Here is a 17,511-nt window from a genome sequence, read left to right as displayed (position 1 = left end):
ACTGGAGCAGCCAGATACTTGCTCAAGGAAAGTAAGAAAGGATAATAATGTTAGAGAGCAAACGGAAACCCAGTGATCCAGGACTTCCATGCATTTCATGCAATTTAATCTTTACTGACAGACTTTGGGTGAAAATTGCAATTGAGTCATGATTAAGGCATTGAATTTGCATGTTTAATGTATGATGCTCTCCAGTCTTTGCCCCTCCTATCTGATTAAAATCCTAACTTGTGTGAAGGCAAAAGAGTGAACTGTACAAGTCAGAACCATTCTAAATTTATTTTAATCTTAAAATAGATAATGCTGTAGTCCTAGCTCAGGATTTGGAAGCTGGATAAATATGTATAATTACATGTTTCTAAAAGAACATTGTCTTCTAACTTTACAGCTTCACCCCAAGTCTTGCATGGCATGTGTGAAAACTATCATAAATATACAAAACCAAAACGTATCAGAGTCAGTGTTGGAACCTGGAATGTGAACGGTGGAAAGCAATTTCGCAGTATTGCTTTCAAGAATCAAACTCTGAATGACTGGCTGTTGGATGCGCCAAAAAAAGCAAATACTCAAGAATTCCAAGGTAAAATCTTGCATTTAGTATGATTATTTGGTAACTTCAACTGAATTTTATAGTGTACATTTTTTTAAAATAATTTTAATGCTGTAATATAGTATTATTGAAAGGAATCAAACAGTATGGTTTCTTAAACATAAGAGTTCCTGCAGATGCTGGAAATCTAGAACAACACATGCAAAATGCTGGAGGAACTCAGCAGGTCAGGTAGTCTCTACGGAAATAAATAAACAGTCAGGCTGAGACCCTCATCAGGAAAGGAAGGGGAAGAGACAAGAGGCTAGAATGGGAAATTGAAGAAGAGGGAAGGGGGAGGGGGAAAATTACGGGAAGTTGGAGAAATTGATGTTTGTGCCATCAAGTTGGAGGCTACCGAGACGGAATATGGAGTATTGCTCCTCCAAACTGAGAGTGGCTTCATCATGGCAGAAGAGGAGGCCATTGACAGACGTATTAGAATGAGAATGGGGCTACGAATTAAAATGGTTTGCCACCAGGAAATTCTGCTTTTTGCGGATGGACTAGAGGTGCTCGACAAAGCGGTCTCCCAATCTCCATTTGGTCTCATCAGAAGCACTACATACAGTAGAAGGCCCCAACAGGTTCACATGAGAAGTGTTGTCTCACCTGGAAAGACCTATTTCGGGCCTCAATGTAGGTGAGGGAGGAGATGAATGGGCAAGTTATCAAACATGCTGGTTGATAGATTAATTGGTTGCAGTGAATTGCATCTAGTGTAGCTGTGGCAGGACAATCAGTGGATGGGGAGATGAGATTATGGATCTGAAAGAGTGAACATATTGCAGGTACTCACTACCAGGGCAAATGGGGGAAGCAGATACAGTAGCAACATTTAGGAGATAGTAGGCAGACATGAAATAGGGGTGAAGGGATATAGATCATGTGCAGGCTTACGGGATTAGTTTAATTCACCATTATGGCCAGCACAGACACGTGAAACAAAGGATCTGCTCCTGCGCTGTGTTCTGAAAGGTTGGATTGTGATCAGTCTCCTATTTCAGCATTCTTTAATATGCAGAAATTTGAATGTAATCACATTGTGAATGTAATTGTACAGCCACAATTCCTGCACATATCCCTTCATTTTCTGCCTGCTTATCTAAGGGACTGAATATACAGTCGGTCCTCCAGCATTTGTTGTTTGAGCATGTACAGCCTTTTTTGTACAGACTCCTGATGAAGGGTTTTGGCCTGAAACGTCGTCACTACCTCCTCCCATAGCTGCTGTCTGGCATGCTGAGTTCTGCCAGCATTTTGTGTTTTTACAGACTTTTTTTCTTGTCATTATTCCCTAAACAATACAGTATAACAACTATTTACATAGCATTTACTTTGTATTACATATTATAAGTAATCTAGAGATGATTTAAAGTATATGGGAGGATGTGCATAGGTTACCACAGATTGGGAATTTAAAAAAATGGAAGTTCTCTATGTCGGAACAGGTACATCCGGTATTATTTAGCGTCAGTTAGTCAAACATTTGTCTTAGCATATAGTATATATTTTATCTTTCTATGCATATAAAACACTTAAGAAACATATGTATTTCAATAATTAAACCACTGCATTGCTTAGTAATACTTGTAGCTTTCATTTCTCTATTATTCTCACTTTATCCTTTAAAGTTGTTCCGATCGTTGACCGACTGTAACCTAACGCTTTTCCAATGACTGATGGTGTTTTACCTCTTTTCGATCGCCTTATTATTTCCACTTTACTTTCAATTGTGATTGTTTTCCGGAACAGAAACACTGTGGGCGGCGGGTCCCGATCTCCACTGGGTCCTAAAGTCCATCGCCCCAAGAAAGGTTAAATAAGGTCCAGAGCTCCACTGGGCCCTAAAGCCCACCGACTTGAACATTCACTTTTTTTGGTATCCGTGGGGGGGGGGGGGGGGGGGTGTCGGAACCGATCCCCCACGGATGGGGAGGGCCGACTGTATAGCATTTGTATAAGGACTGATTGCAGATAGTCAATGTGACTTTGTGTGTGGTAGGTCATGTCTAATCAATCTTACAGAGTTTTTTGAATAAATGACCAGGAAAGTTGATGAAGACAAGATAGTGGATGTTGTCTACATGAACCTTAGCAAGGCCTTTGACCAGATCCCACATGGGAAGTTTGTCAAGAAGGTTCAGTTGCTTGGCATTCAGGATGAGGTAATAAATTGGATCAGACACGGCCTGCGCGGGGTAAGCCAGAGAGTGGTAGGTGGTGGTTGTTTCTCTGTCTGGAGGTCTGTATAATTGTGTATTGCAGAGATTGGTGCTAGGTCTGATGTTTGTCGTCTTTGTTAATGATCTGGATGATAATGTGGTAAACTGGATGAGCAAATTTGTGATGACACTAAATTGTGGGTATAGTGGAGAGCAAAGAAGACTATCAAAGCTTACAGTGAGATCTGGGACAGCTAATGAAATAGGCTGAAAAATAGCAGATGGAATTTAACACAGACAAGTGGGAAGTGTTTTGGAGGACAAACCAGGATAGGACTTGCATGGTGACCGATAGGCCAGTGAGGAGTGTGGTAGTACAGAGGGATCTGAGAATACAGATCCATAATTGCTTGAAAGTGTCATCACTGGTTAAAATATCTATTGGCACATTGGCCTTCATTAATCAAAGTACTGAGTACAGGAATTCCAATGTTATATTTAAAGTTGGATAAGATGTATGATGAAGTTTGTATTAAGAAATATGATGAAGTAAGTATGAAGTTTGATAAGATGAGTATTGTATGCAGTTTTGATCACCAACCTATAGATATAACCTAAAGATGTAAATAAGGTTGAAAAAGTACAGGGGAAATTTGGAAGGATGTTGCCACAACTTGTGAACCTAATTAATCGGGAAAGATTGAATAGGTTAGGACTTTATTTCCTAGAACGTAGAAGAATGAGGGAGATTTGATAGAGGTATACACAATAATGAGGGGTATAGATTGGGTAAATGTAAGCAGGCTTTTTCCACTGAGGTTGGGTGAGACTAGAACTCGAGGCCATGGATTAATAGTGAAAGGTGAAATGTTTAAGAAGGAGAAACTTCTTCACTCAGTGGTTGGTGAGATTGTGGAATGAGCTGCAGTGAAAGTGGTTGATACGGGGTCGAAATTTGGATAGGTACGTAAGTGGGAGGGGTATGAAATGGATTCAGATTGATGCGAATAGGTTGGTTTATACTTTGGCATGGACTAGATAGGCCAAAAGACCTGTTACTTTGCTGTAGTCTTCTGACTAAATGTCTCTTAAATATTTCTATCACTGATTCCCTTGGTAGTATATTCCAGGCATATGCCACTCTGTGGATTAAATTCCATCTGCCATTTTTCCAGCAGTACTTCCAACTGATTTTTATCCTGCTGTCTTCTTTGATAATCTTCCTTATTTCACAACTCCAGCAATTCTTGTGTCATCTGCAAACCTATTAATCAGCTCACTGACATTTTCATCCGTTACTATTATGATCTATTTATGTTCTTTCTTTCATCAGAACTTTCATGTTCCAACTAGCCATTGGTGCCCTCTCCAAATTTAGTCTCTTTCACTTGGCATCTTTATATTTCCCCAATGTTAGGGAGCTTCACTCGTTGAAGAGTATTTATTTTCTTTTAATTTAATTTCAGATAGGGGAGGCAAACCTGTAGACATATTTGCTATTGGATTTGAAGAAATGGTTGAGCTGAATGCAGGAAATATTGTAAGTGCAAGGTAGGTAATAATACTTTGATATTTGTCATTTTAAGTTTTCTTGTTACTGAAATGAGCTGATTTAACCGTACTACGAAAGTACTTCTTGAGTGATATGGTTAAACAGAGTTTTAAATAATTTTGATTATTTTACTTAATTATTTTAGAATGGCATGTTTGGATTGGAAAATGATTCATTGCCACTGAATATATATGTTCAATTTGTTTTTTTATTTGTACAACTTATTGTACAATTTGTTTTTTTTTGGCTTTAAATATAACAATTTAAAATTATTTTTTTTATGTTGCCTACATTGCATGAGTACTTTTAATTTAGATCCTTAAAATATGAAGACTTTGTTTTTGGGAGACTCTTAAATTCCCAACATATTTTGTATACCCCTAAACATTCTATCTTGTTGTAAAATTATTTTTGTTGTATCCCTGAACTTGCCATGATAACGACACACGAGAAAAGCCATCATCATGCTACAAAGGCAGTAAGAGATGAGCAATAAGATTTTTGTCTCAGTCACCTACAGTATATTGCATGAACAAACTTTAAAAATACTTCCTTGACTTTATCTTCCTGTTTCTAAATTTTCCTTTAGTTCTTCCACACCACTATAATAATACTGAAATAAAAACAAAAGATATCAAAAAGTACACAAACTGTTTGGCAGTATCTGTGGTGAGAGAAAGAGTAAAACTTCAGTTATACTGAAGTCAGAACTTTGGTTACGTTGTTGTCAATCAGCTGTCTTTGATCTCCCAAGTTCTCCTTCATTATGTATATGTTTAAAAACATCTGTATATATTATGTATCATTGCTTACAACTCTTTGACAGCACTACCAATCAGAAATTATGGGCTGCTGAGATTCAGAAGAGTATCTCCAGGGACTGCAAGTATGTTCTTTTAGCTTCTGAGCAACTTGTGGGTGTTTGCCTATTTATTTTTATCCGACCACAACATGCTGCATTTATCAGGTAAGTTTATTTTTTCAGTATAATTTGATTAAGGAAATATGCTATTAGCTCATATTTTTTATTAACTACAAAAAATGCTAAGATGATCCGATACTGTAATTTGGCAGGGGAAAAAAATTACAACTTGTCTAAACGTGAACAATTTACTCTTGTTTCAACTAGTAGAATCATAAGATGACTTCAGCAGCAAGTAAACTGTGATAGTGTTACAGTAGGGATGTGGTGGTTGGAGAGCTTAAGATTTAATGGGTGTTAAGTTGCAAGTTCAGCAAAGAACAAAAATGACAAGGATAGCAGTAATCCTTGGCTATGTAGGAGTGGAAGTACAGTTAAACCACTAGCCTGATTTTGCTCTTCCCCATTAAATGTTACATAAATGTCAAAAGTTACATTACAGTAATTGTCTATAAAAACCAAAAACAATCTATTTAGTAATGCAGTAATAAGCCAAGCTTTTTTAATTGCTTTTTTGCTATTGCTTTTTTAATTGTCTCTTTAAACCCTACAGATCAAATAAGAGCAGAAATATGCTATTTGGCCCTTTTTGAGCCTGCTCCACTATTCATGACAATTATTGATGATCTTCTGCCTCGGCACCATTTTCCTGCACTATCCCCATATCCCTTAATTCCTAGTTTCCAGGAATCTAATTGATCTGTTTAACAAATTAACTAATTTAAAGTTTAACTTTATTAACCGAACTGTATGCAATCAGATGTTGATCATTTCGGTCATGTTTTGCTGCTCTCTCACTGCCCCCCTTGCTGCCTCTTTTCTACTCAACTCTGGTTCCTCCTCTCTGCTTTCTCACGGCTTTGCCCATCATATCTTTGGTGCTCCTTTCCAAAGTGTCATACCTCTGGCCATCAGTATTGTCTGTATACTTCTAGTGTTTGAACTGAAATTGAGACATTTATATTTAGTCAATGCATTGACGTGTGCATTTCTGTTTCTGTTTTACTTTTACTTCAGAATTCAGTGTTTGATTGGTTACCGACTTTTTGAAAATGATTAAATTTGTAGATGTTATGTTCTTGTATCCATTTCTTTTTGATTGTAAATATAAATAACTATCTTAAAAGACTGGCTGGTTGCTTGGGTTAAATGCTGGTCTTCCACTTCTACAATTAGGATCAAAAATGGTTTTAAAACTAATATGAAAAGCAGCTGAATAGTTTTAATCTTATTTCCCATTACATGAAGATGTTGTTAATTTAGCAAAACTTGGCATGACATTGGTAATTTTGGAGAGCATAGGCAATTGAAGGTTAATAAAGAAAATAAGACATTGTCTGATAACAGATGCTCATCACAGATTATGGCTTATGTACAGTATTAAACCAGAATGAGTAGAATTTCAAACTCTATCAGAATGTATTCATCATCAGCTCCAACATGGGCGCTAGCCTCCTCAGCATGTAGGACACCTTCAAAGAGTGATACCTCAAAGAGGCAGCATCCATCATTAAGGACCCTCAGGACATGCCCTTTCTCATTGGTACCATCACGGAGGAGGTATAGGAGCCTGAAAGCACACACTCAATGATTCAGGAATGGCTTCTTCCCCTTTGCTTTCAGATTTCCAAATGGACATTGAACCTATGAACGCTATCTCAATACTTTTTTTTCGGTTCTGCTCTAGTTATTTTAATTTAACTTTTTTTTTAGTATATGTGCACACTCAATGTAATTTACAGTTTTTGTTGTTATACATTACAATGTAATGCTGCCGGATAACAATGAATTTCATGACATATGCTGGTGATATTAAACCTGATTCTGATTCTTCTTTTGTTATACCTTAACGTAACCTGATTATGACCAAGGCTAAATGAAGGGAAAAACATAATTATCCATTGCTTCGAGCACAGAATTTCTAAAATACTAAGATTTTAGAAGTTAATACCTTGGTGGAAACTGTGTTGCTAGACAGTTGTGTATAATGATAACATAAAATTTCAAGAAACATCCTTGATATCAAGCTATTTTGTTCAAATAAATATAATTGGAGTAGGCTGTTAGGTTTTGCTAATCGCTGTGATGGCATTCTGTTTCAGGGATGTAGCAGTGGACACTGTGAAGACGGGAATGGGAGGAGCTACTGGTAACAAAGGAGCAGTTGCTGTCCACATGTTGTTCTATACCACCAGCCTTTGCTTTGTTTGTGCCCATTTTGCTGCAGGACAATCACAGGTCAAGGAACGGAATGAAGATTACGTTGAAATAGCTCGTAAACTGAGTTTTCCAATGGTATGATCGCCATTTTTTAAAATTGCAAATGTCTTCAACCACATTAAAAAAGCTAGATTAGTTCCTGTAAAAAAATACTTGGCAGGTTTGCATAATACATTAGGTGTTAAAATGTAAACCAATATGGACCTCCAAAAAATTTTAAGAAATAACTTTAATCTTTAAAGAAAGGAACATTTGTATATGTATTTCACAACTGCACAAAGTCCCTCAGCACTTTCCAAACCTTTGTAGTGCTAGAGTACATACGAACATAAGAAATAGGAGCAGGAGTAGGTCATCCGGCTCATCGAGCCTGCCACTCAATAAAATTATGGCTGATCTGTCCATAAACTTAGCTCCATCTACCTGCCTTTGCCCCATAACCCTTAATTCCCTTACTATTCCAGAGAGTATAGTCCCAGGCGACTCGATCTCTCCTCATAGGTTAACCCCTTTATCTCTGGAATCAGTCTGGTGAACCTCCTTTGCACTGCCTCCAAAGTCAGTATATCCTTCCTCAAGTATGGAGACCAGAAATGCACACAGTACTCCAGGTGCGGCCTCACCAGTACCCTGTATAGTTGCAGCATGACCTCCCTGCTCTTGAAGTCAATCCCTCCAGGAATGAAGGCCAACATTCCGTTTGCCTTCTTAATAACCTGTTGTACCTGCAAGCCAACTTTTTGCGATTTGTGAACAAACACTCCCAAGTCCCTCTGCACAACAGCATGCTGCAATCTTTCACTATTTAAATAATAATCTGCTCTTCTATTATTCCTTCCAAAGTGGATAATCTCGCATTTACCAACGTTGTATTCCATCTGCTAGACCCACTCTAACCTATCTATATCCCTCTGCAGACTCTCCACATCCTCTGTACAATTTGCTTTTCCACTCAGTTTAGTATCATCAGCAAATTTTGCTATGCTACACTCAGTCCCCCTCCCAAATTATCAATGTAACTGGTAAACAGTTGCGGGCCCAGCACCAACCCGTGCGGCACCCCACTCACCACCGATTGCCAACCGGAGAAGCACCCATTTATACCAACTCTCTGCCTTCTGTTGGTTAACCAATCCACTATCCATGCCAATACACTTCCTCTGACTCCATGCATCCGTATCTTATTATAAGTCTCTTGTGTGGCACCTTATCAAACACCTTCCGGAAGTTCAAGTATATGACATCCACTTGTTCCCCTTTATCCACTGCACTCATTATGTCCTCAAAGAACTCCGGTAAGTTTGTCAAACAGGACCTGCCCTTTCTGAATCCATGCTGTGTCTGTCTAATGGAACTACTCCTTTCTAAATGTTTTGCTGTTTCTTCCTTATTGACAGCTTCAAGCATTTTCCCGACTACAGATGTTAAGCTAACTGGCCTATAGTTGCCCGTCTTTTGCCTACATTCTCTTTTTAAAAAGTGGCATGACCTTTGCTGTCTTCCAATCCGCTGGTACCTGCCCAGAGTCTGGCGGGGTTTGATAAATGATTACCAACGCGTCTACTATAACCTCCACCAATTCCTTCAGCACCCTGGGATGCATTCCATCAGGACCAGGGGACTTATCTACTTTCAGGCCCTCTAGTTTGCTCATCACTATCTCTTTCATGACTGATTTTATTGAGGTCCTCACCTCCCATTTTGTCTGTAACATCCATCTGTGGCATATTAGACATGTCCTCCACAGTGAAGACCGACACAAAATAGTTGTTCAATGCCTCAGCCATTTCCTTATCACCGAATATCAATTTCCCCTTCTCGTCTTCCAAGGTACCTATGCTGACTTTAGCCACCCTCTTCCGCTTTATATATTTATAAAAACTTTTGCTACCTGTTTTTATATTTTGTACTAATTTACTTTCATACTCTATCTTCCCTTTCCTTATTTTTTGTTTAGTTGTTCTCTGTTGCTTTTTAAATGTTTTTCCAATCCTCCAGTCTCCCACTACTCTTTGCATCTTTGTACACATGAGCTTTCAAACCATGGTAGCCAGTTTTACATAGCATGTTTCCATAAACAATTATGTTATAAGATTGCACAATCTTTATTCTGCCTACTGAGAGATAAACAATAACTATATTAAGACATGTGAAATCTCATTGGCATCCTATTTAAAAATATAGGAGAGATTTAAATCAATGTCTGAACTAGGACTCATTTTCTTCAAAGCCGGTCGAAAGAAATATTGCAGTTTATAAAATTGACTTTCCTTAGGCAGTCCATGTTAGAAAATACAGTGGCTTTAACAAGTATTCACCCCCCCCCCCCCCCCACTTGGAAGTTTTCATATTTTACGACATTGAATCACAGTGGATCTAATTTGGCTTTTTTTGACACAGATCAACAGAAAGACTCTTTCATGTCAAAGTGAAAAACAGATTTCTGCAAAGTGATTACAAATTAATTACAAATAAAGAACAAAATAATTGATTGCATAAGTATTCACTCCCTTCAAGTCAGTATTTAATAGTTTGTCCTTTGGCAGAAATTACAGCCTTGAGTCTGCATTGTATGGGTCTCTATCAGCTTTGCACATCTGGACTCTGCAATTTTTCCCCATTCTTTATAAAACTGCTCAAGCATGGGGATCATGAGAGAACAGCCCTTTTCAAGTCCAGCCACAAATTCTCAATTGGATTGAGATCTAGACTCTGACTTTGCCATTCCAGGACATTAACTTTGTTGTTTTTAAGTCACTCCTGTGTAGCTTTGGCTTTATGTTTGTGGTCATTGTCTTGCTGGAAAACAAATCTTCTCCCCAATTCACAGTTCTCTTGCAGACTGCATCAGGTTTTCCTCCAGGATTTCCCTGTATTTTGCTGCATTCATTTTACCCTCTACCTTCACAAGTGTTCCAGGGCCTGCTGCAGTGAAGCGTCCCCACAGCACGATGCAGTCACCACCATGCTTCACGCTAGGGATGGTGTGTTTCTGATATGCAGTCTTTGGCTTATGCTAAACATAGCATTTAGTCTGATGGCCAAAAAGCTCAATTTTCGATGAACCTTCTTTCATCTGACCTCAGAGTCTCCTGCATGCTTTCTAACAAACTGTAGCCGAGATTTCATATAGGGAATTTTTTTTCAACAGTGGCTTTCTCTTTGTCACTCTCCCATAAAGCTGTGACTGGTAAAGCACCTGGGCAACAGATGGTGTATGTATTGTCTCTCCTATCTCAACCACTGAAGTTGTAACTCCTCCCAAGTTGTCATAGATCTCTTGGTGGCTTCCCTCACTAGTCCCCTTCTTGCATGGTCACTCAGTTTTTATGGGCAGCTTGTTCTAAGCAGATTTACAGCTGTGCCATATTCTTTCCATTTTTTGATGATTGATTTAACTGTACTCCAAGGGATATTCAGTGACTTGGTCATTTTCTTTTATCCATCTCCTGAATTGTGCTTTTCAATAACCTTTTTGTGTAGTTGCCTGGAGTGTTCTTTTGGCTTCATGGTGTAGTTTTTGCCAGGGTACTGACTCATCAGCAGTTGGACCTTCCAGATATAGGTGTATTTTTAATACAGTCAATTGAAACAACTTGACTGCAAACAGGCCTCATAAAATAAATCTCCATTTATCCTATTATGTGACTTCTAAAACCAATTGACTGTGCAGTGATGATTTGGGTGGTGAATACTTATGCAATCGTAGAGATGTTTTCTTTGTGAGACAAAAGAGTGTATTTTTGTTGATCAGTGTCAAAAAGCCAAATTAAATCCACTGTGACTTGATTTTATAAAACAATAAAACATGAAAATTTCCTTGGGGGGGGGGTGAATTTTTTTTTATAGGCACTGTATGTGCTGACCTAGTCAGTGAAGGGCACATCCTTAATAATTCTTAAAAATAAAACCATTATTTTATGAGAAGGGAATGTATAGTAATGTGTACTGGGAGACAAGCACATATAGTAGATCTCATTCTTATCTGCTTTCAAGATGGTCATTATTGGCTGCCTTGAACTTGTGCCACACTGTGGTAATTATATTCTCATAATTGTTAATTTGTTCCATGATTTTACTTAAGAAAAGTAATATTTTTTTAAATTGAAAAACTGCAGATGCTAAAAATTTGGAACTGAAACAGGAAGCATTCATGAGTTAGAGTGGAAAGGGACAGAGTTGATGTTTCAAGTCAAAGACCCTCTCCATCCAACAGAAACAAACATGTATATACACACATATTGCTATCTCTCTGCAACTTAAACCTAACTTGTTTTCTTCCTCCACCAGTAGTTCTGATATAGCATCTTTGATCTGAAATATTAACTTGGTTTCTTCTTCCAAAGGTGCTACCTGACTTGCTGATTCTTTCTACCATTTTCTTTTATATAGTTGGCTGGCTTATGATGGAAAATTTTAGTGATGGTATACCCGTGTCCCTCTTGCCTTGGTCCTTCTAACAATAAATATGGCATTTTGAATTACTGCAGGGCATCCACTTGATCCTTCAGTACTGCAATTTTACTGCACTGATATGTTAGGGCAACAACTTGTTCTGATGCTAACTTTGTTTAATGGTTTTGGACTACCTTGTAGATGCTGAGCTTTGGGGTCAGCATATTTGAGATATTCCTTCTGCTCTGAACACCTAAATTCTGATCTATTATTGTGGCTGCAATGTATATGTATTCATATTTCTGATCAATTCTAAACTCTCAATGTGTTAATAGTGGAGCCGTGCCATAGGCAATGCCAAGAATGTGACAGGAGGCAGTCACTTGAGGAGGCACTTGATGATGGTCATTGCTTGGTATCAATTTGGTTTAAGTGTTACTAACAGTCAAGACTGAATATTATTTCTGAAGTACTGCTGCATGCAGCTAAGGGCTATGTGATTTCCTAAGTAGTAGCTAATTGAATTGGAAATTCTTCAATCATTGACATTTCCAGTACTCACTTTTTTTGTACAGAGGGCCAAGAAATAACTTACTATAAATAATGTTATGGGGCTAATGATTCCTCTCCATGACATCAATTATTCTAGGATTGCTTAAGGATATATCAGCTGCAGTCACTTTTGCTTCACCTCTGGAATTTAGAACTAAGTCACTATTGGCTGCTTGAAAACATCAGTGACATCTTCCATTATTTTAATGTAGCTAATTTGAACATCCTGCTTTATGTGAACAAGAATAGCTGTCCAATTTAACACTCTATCATTTTTGTGTTTGGGCATGTACAGGAACAGTCCTGTTTGGAGGCTGGCTGCCTTGTGCACTGCAACTTGGGTCTTGGGCCAAATGATACTTATGCATTCTGTGCGCTCTTTTTCTTAATGCCATGTAGAATGAACTGAGCTGAATTGAATTCTTGATGGCGGAAACCTGGAGGATGAGATGGATTGTGGAACGCGGCAAGAGGTTATTTTGGTGAAATTTGTTGAAGTCAATGAAGTAAATCCAAAATCCAGTTAGCAAAAATTACCAACCAAGATAGTGTTTAACTATCCTTGGAGACCAGAAAAAAAATGTTCTTTTGTGGTTAATTTTGAATATAGTTTAAAATCATCTTCTTTTCACTTTCTGTAGGGCAGATTATTGTTTTCTCATGATTATATATTTTGGTGTGGGGATTTCAATTACCGCATTGATCTTCCAAATGAAGAAGTAAAAGAGCTGATAAGACAACAGAATTGGGACTCTCTTCTGTCAGGGGATCAACTTATTAATCAGAAGAATGCTGGACATGTAAGATTGAAGTTTCTTAAAAATATGTTTAAAATTTATCAATACTGCATAGCTTGCTTATCGTGGACAAGGTGTAATTGCAGTAGATTTGTTTTGTCGAATAACCATTGATCCTGGCATGGTGTTTATGGAGAAGGGGGAGTGGTGCAGTTAGAAATAGTAGTTTTTGATCTATCTTGTAATTTCACATGGATTACCAAGAATTAAGCTTGCCATCAGGATCATTAATGTATCATGAAAGGTAGCTTAAGTTGAAAAGCATTTTATTTTGGCTTGCGTAAATTGCTGTTGTGTGGTGAAAGACTTCCAGCTGGCTTAAGGATATTAAGAAGTCTGAAACTGAAGTTGACAAATTGTAGCAGAATTTAAAAATATACAAATCATTGCAAAATTAGGTTAATTTCAAACATGTGCCAAATATGTGTAAGTTTATCTCAGAGGTTATGGAACATAATACTGCCACTTTTGTTTCAACTCATCTTAAGTTTTTACTCTTATGGAATATTGTAAGTTTCCAGTTAGTCCATTAAACCTCCAGGAGAAATTTAAGCAATTTTCATGTTTTTCCATGTTGACCATTAAAAGAAAATCAAAACTGTTTTAATAAACAAACTTTGTTTTTTATTCTTCATCAAGCAAGCCTCTGCACATTTGACAAAGCAAACATACATGGGTATTCTTTTACTGATCCCCATTTAGTCCCCAAAAACCCATAGTTAGCCTACAACGTCACATTCAGAGAAACATAGAAAAATAAAGGCAGGATGGGCCTTTTCGGCCTCTCAAGCCTGCTCTGCCGGAAAATTCATTCATGGCTGGATGACTGTATATCTCAAAGCCCAATTCCTTTTTACTTCTCATATCCCTTAATGCTTTGTCTGTCTAGAAATCCGTCTACATATCTTGTATATATTCAACAATTTGGCCTCTGCAGCTTTCTATCGTGACAAATTCCATAGTTTCGTCCAATCTTTCTTCATTTCAGCCCTAAGTGATATGCTCTATATCATGGGACTTCAACTTTTTATTCAAGATTCCCTGCCAAGGAAAACATTCTTTCTGCATCAAATTTGTCCAAACCAGTCTGATGTTTGCATTGTAATTAAAATCCCTCTCATTCTTCTAAGCTGTAGTGAACATAAGCATAATCTACCCAATCTATCCTCATACAGCAGACCTACCTTCTCAGAAACTAAGCTGCATTATGTCTATTGCAGATATATCCCTTCTTAGATAAATTACATAAAATACGTGGTTTTGTCAACACCCAAACTTCAAAACCTCTTTCAATTAAAGGCAACATCCTATTTGCTTTTGTAACTCCTTGCAGCACCTACGAGTTTACTTGAGAGACCACTGTACAAGGGAATACAGATCTATTATGTGTGCTAGTTCTCCTCTTATATCCTCAATTTAAAAAATCCTGTTGATTTCAATAGCAATTACCGTTTTATAAATTCAGGTTGAATTGTCTACTATTGTTGAGATTTTCTAAGTGTTCTTTTATCATGTCTTTTGTAATAGACTGGAGCATTTTCCCAGCTATCAGATCCTTAATTCCCTGTTTTCTCTTTCCATCTTTTTTTAAATAGTGGAGTTGCATTTGTCATATGCTAAGGAACGTTAGAAGCTGACAACAAATGCACCCACTACTCCATCTTCTGATACTCTAGAATGCTGTAGCATATCAGGCCCTGGGGATTAGCCTTCATTTCTATTTATAGCCTCTAATACAACTTACTTCTCAAGTTTTTATTTTACTTTTACTGCTTCTTTCCACTTGCCTCCTGCCTTCCTAATATTCCTGGTAAGCTATGTGTATTCTCTTCAGAAGTCAGAACAAAAATATAAATTATCCTTTTTCTGCCCTAAAGGATCAATTTTTGTTTACATTAACCTTGTTCATACAATAAGATTTAAAGTAAAACACTTGTTTGGAAATCCCAATTGTTGACTTACCCGGGTTTCCACACTCACTTTAAACTCTCTGGGTTCACTGGAAATTTTATAATACTCTTGTAGTTATATTTATAGTTTCAATTTAAATTTTCTGCAGTCTGTCTTATAATTCTGAAGTGGAAAGTGAATGCTTCATCCGTTTCACAGTTAAATAACCTTTGTTTTTTTCTCTTTTGTAGATTTTCCGAGATTTTCTGGAAGGTAGGATAAGTTTTGCTCCAACTTACAAATATGATCTGTTCTCTGATGATTATGATACAAGTGAAAAATGTCGGACACCAGCTTGGACAGATCGAGTTCTTTGGAAAAGACGAAAGTGGCCTGTTGACAAATCAGGTATGATAACCAGTTTCCTTGCAAGACACTTACTACTTCCTTCATTCCTGGGCATCATTGGGAAAATTACAGAATATTCTTTATACTTGAATCCTCCCACTCCAAAATTATGCTTTTTGCAGTTATTTCATAATGTATATTATGATGCTCCAATATAACCCCAGTTCCCTGGCCAGTGCTTCGTACGAACTCAAGTATCCAGAGGGAATACAGAATTATTCTGTTTGGTTAAATCATAGGTTGAACAAATAAATTTGTGAATCTGGTGTTTGAGGTAAACCTCCAGTTCAAATTTGAAAAGCTATCTACTGAATTCCAGCATCACTGACTATTATTATGCAGGTGTTTGTAGTGAGAAATTTTAAACCATATTAATTATTTCTGCTTCTTTATAGCTGAAGACCTGGATTTGCTGAATTCAAGTATTAAGGATGAATCTAAGCTAACTAATTCTTGGAGCCCTGGAACATTAGTTTATTATGGACGAGCAGAATTAAAAACATCAGATCATAGGTACACCAACCATTTGCGTGCTGAAGTAACTTGAAATTTGATCTTAAAAAAAATGTCACAAGTGAAGTGAGTAAGGATCTCCAGTTTTAGCAAGCTGTACACCCATAAGTAACACTAATTTTTAAATGGCTGCCTGACCAATGGTCATTTGTAAATTATGGATGATGATTAGAGAATTTATGAATGTTTTAATGAATTTTCAACATAACAAAATTGACTCCTTGGGATACAGGTATACAACTGACAGCTATTTTTCACTGGAAGGAAAAGCATACTACTCTCAGAGAATTGGAGTAGACTGTACCAAAGTGATGGATTTCATCCAAACTTTGATTTCCAAAATTTTGCTTAACAAACTACTTATGAACACATTCTATTTGTGAATTAAGAAGTGATTATATTTTTAAAATAGACATTTAATATGGGTGACTGTAACATAAAGAAACTCTTAAGGATTTACTGCACTACATTCTACCAGTGCTCTTGGATAGTCCAATAATGAAAACATTTGTGATCAGTCATATAACAGAACATGAAAGCTGCCTTAATTTTGTGGCTGTCACGAATTTAATATCAGGAAAGAAATTCTAAAGAGTTACTTCCTTTTAACCTCAGCTGATAGAACTTTTCTTTTACCTTAGTGAAATGCTTTAAGTTTGCAGATTATATTGTGACATATAGGGGTTGTAAACACAGCTTAAACTATATTTTTAATTGGACAAAATGCTTGTGAATTATAAAATTTTATTCCATACAGCTAGAGGCAAAGGAACTTGGTTACAGTATGTGAAGTACATGCCAATCCAGCAATGCTGTTCTATGGTCTTCAGAACCTCTCAATGAATGCAACATACATCTGTGTAGTTGTGCATGGATTGGGGGAGAGGTGATCAATAAGAGCTTGCTTCATTGTAGTTATCCCAGGTTGAATTTCCTTTGTCAATACTTTACAAATTATATATAATATTATTTTTATTTTACTTAGGCCTGTGGTTGCCATAATTGATATAGACATATTTGACATTGATCCCGATGCACGACAGAAAGTTTACAAGGATGTTATTGCTCTGCAAGGACCACCGGATGGCACAGTGGTAGTGTCACTGACTAGCTCCTCCTCGGACCAGAATTGCTTTGATGATAATTTGATAGACCATTTGCTTCAACAGTTTGCTGCGTATGGTGATGTTATTTTGATAAGGTAACCACCTATGTCTTGTGCCGGTTTGTTTCTCTACCTACTTATTTATTTTTATTTTATTTAGCAATAAAATGCAGAGTAGGCCCTTTGAGCCACACTGCCCCAGCAACCTCACAATCCTGATTAACTCTAACCTAATCACAGAACAATGACCACTTAACTAGCTGGTAGATCTTTGGACTGTTGGAGGAAACTGGAGCACCTGGGGAAAACTCATGCAATCCACAGGAAGGATATACGGAGACTCCTTACAGATGGAGCCAAAATTAAACCCTGACCCCCGGAACACCCAAGCTGTCAAAGCATT

At 37.4% G+C, this 17,511-nt stretch overlaps 1 protein-coding gene across 7 annotated transcripts in view; it reads left to right on the top strand.

The window, feature by feature from the left end:
- Window positions 1-17,511, top strand: part of synj1 (synaptojanin 1) — a 112,425-nt gene that overhangs the window by 43,376 nt on the left and 51,538 nt on the right. For all 7 annotated transcript variants that reach the window (XM_059968689.1, XM_059968694.1, XM_059968693.1 and 4 more), the window contains exons 14-21: window positions 389-580; window positions 4,221-4,305; window positions 5,133-5,273; window positions 7,331-7,523; window positions 13,037-13,195; window positions 15,334-15,490; window positions 15,886-16,003; window positions 16,989-17,204. In XM_059968689.1, coding sequence (XP_059824672.1) covers window positions 389-580; window positions 4,221-4,305; window positions 5,133-5,273; window positions 7,331-7,523; window positions 13,037-13,195; window positions 15,334-15,490; window positions 15,886-16,003; window positions 16,989-17,204 — 1,261 coding nt within the window. The remainder of the gene's footprint in view (window positions 1-388; window positions 581-4,220; window positions 4,306-5,132; window positions 5,274-7,330; window positions 7,524-13,036; window positions 13,196-15,333; window positions 15,491-15,885; window positions 16,004-16,988; window positions 17,205-17,511) is intronic.

This window comes from Hypanus sabinus, chromosome 4 (genome assembly GCF_030144855.1).
Source record: "Hypanus sabinus isolate sHypSab1 chromosome 4, sHypSab1.hap1, whole genome shotgun sequence".
Lineage (NCBI taxonomy): Eukaryota > Metazoa > Chordata > Chondrichthyes > Myliobatiformes > Dasyatidae > Hypanus > Hypanus sabinus.
This window is presented reverse-complemented; position numbering and strand designations above follow the sequence as displayed.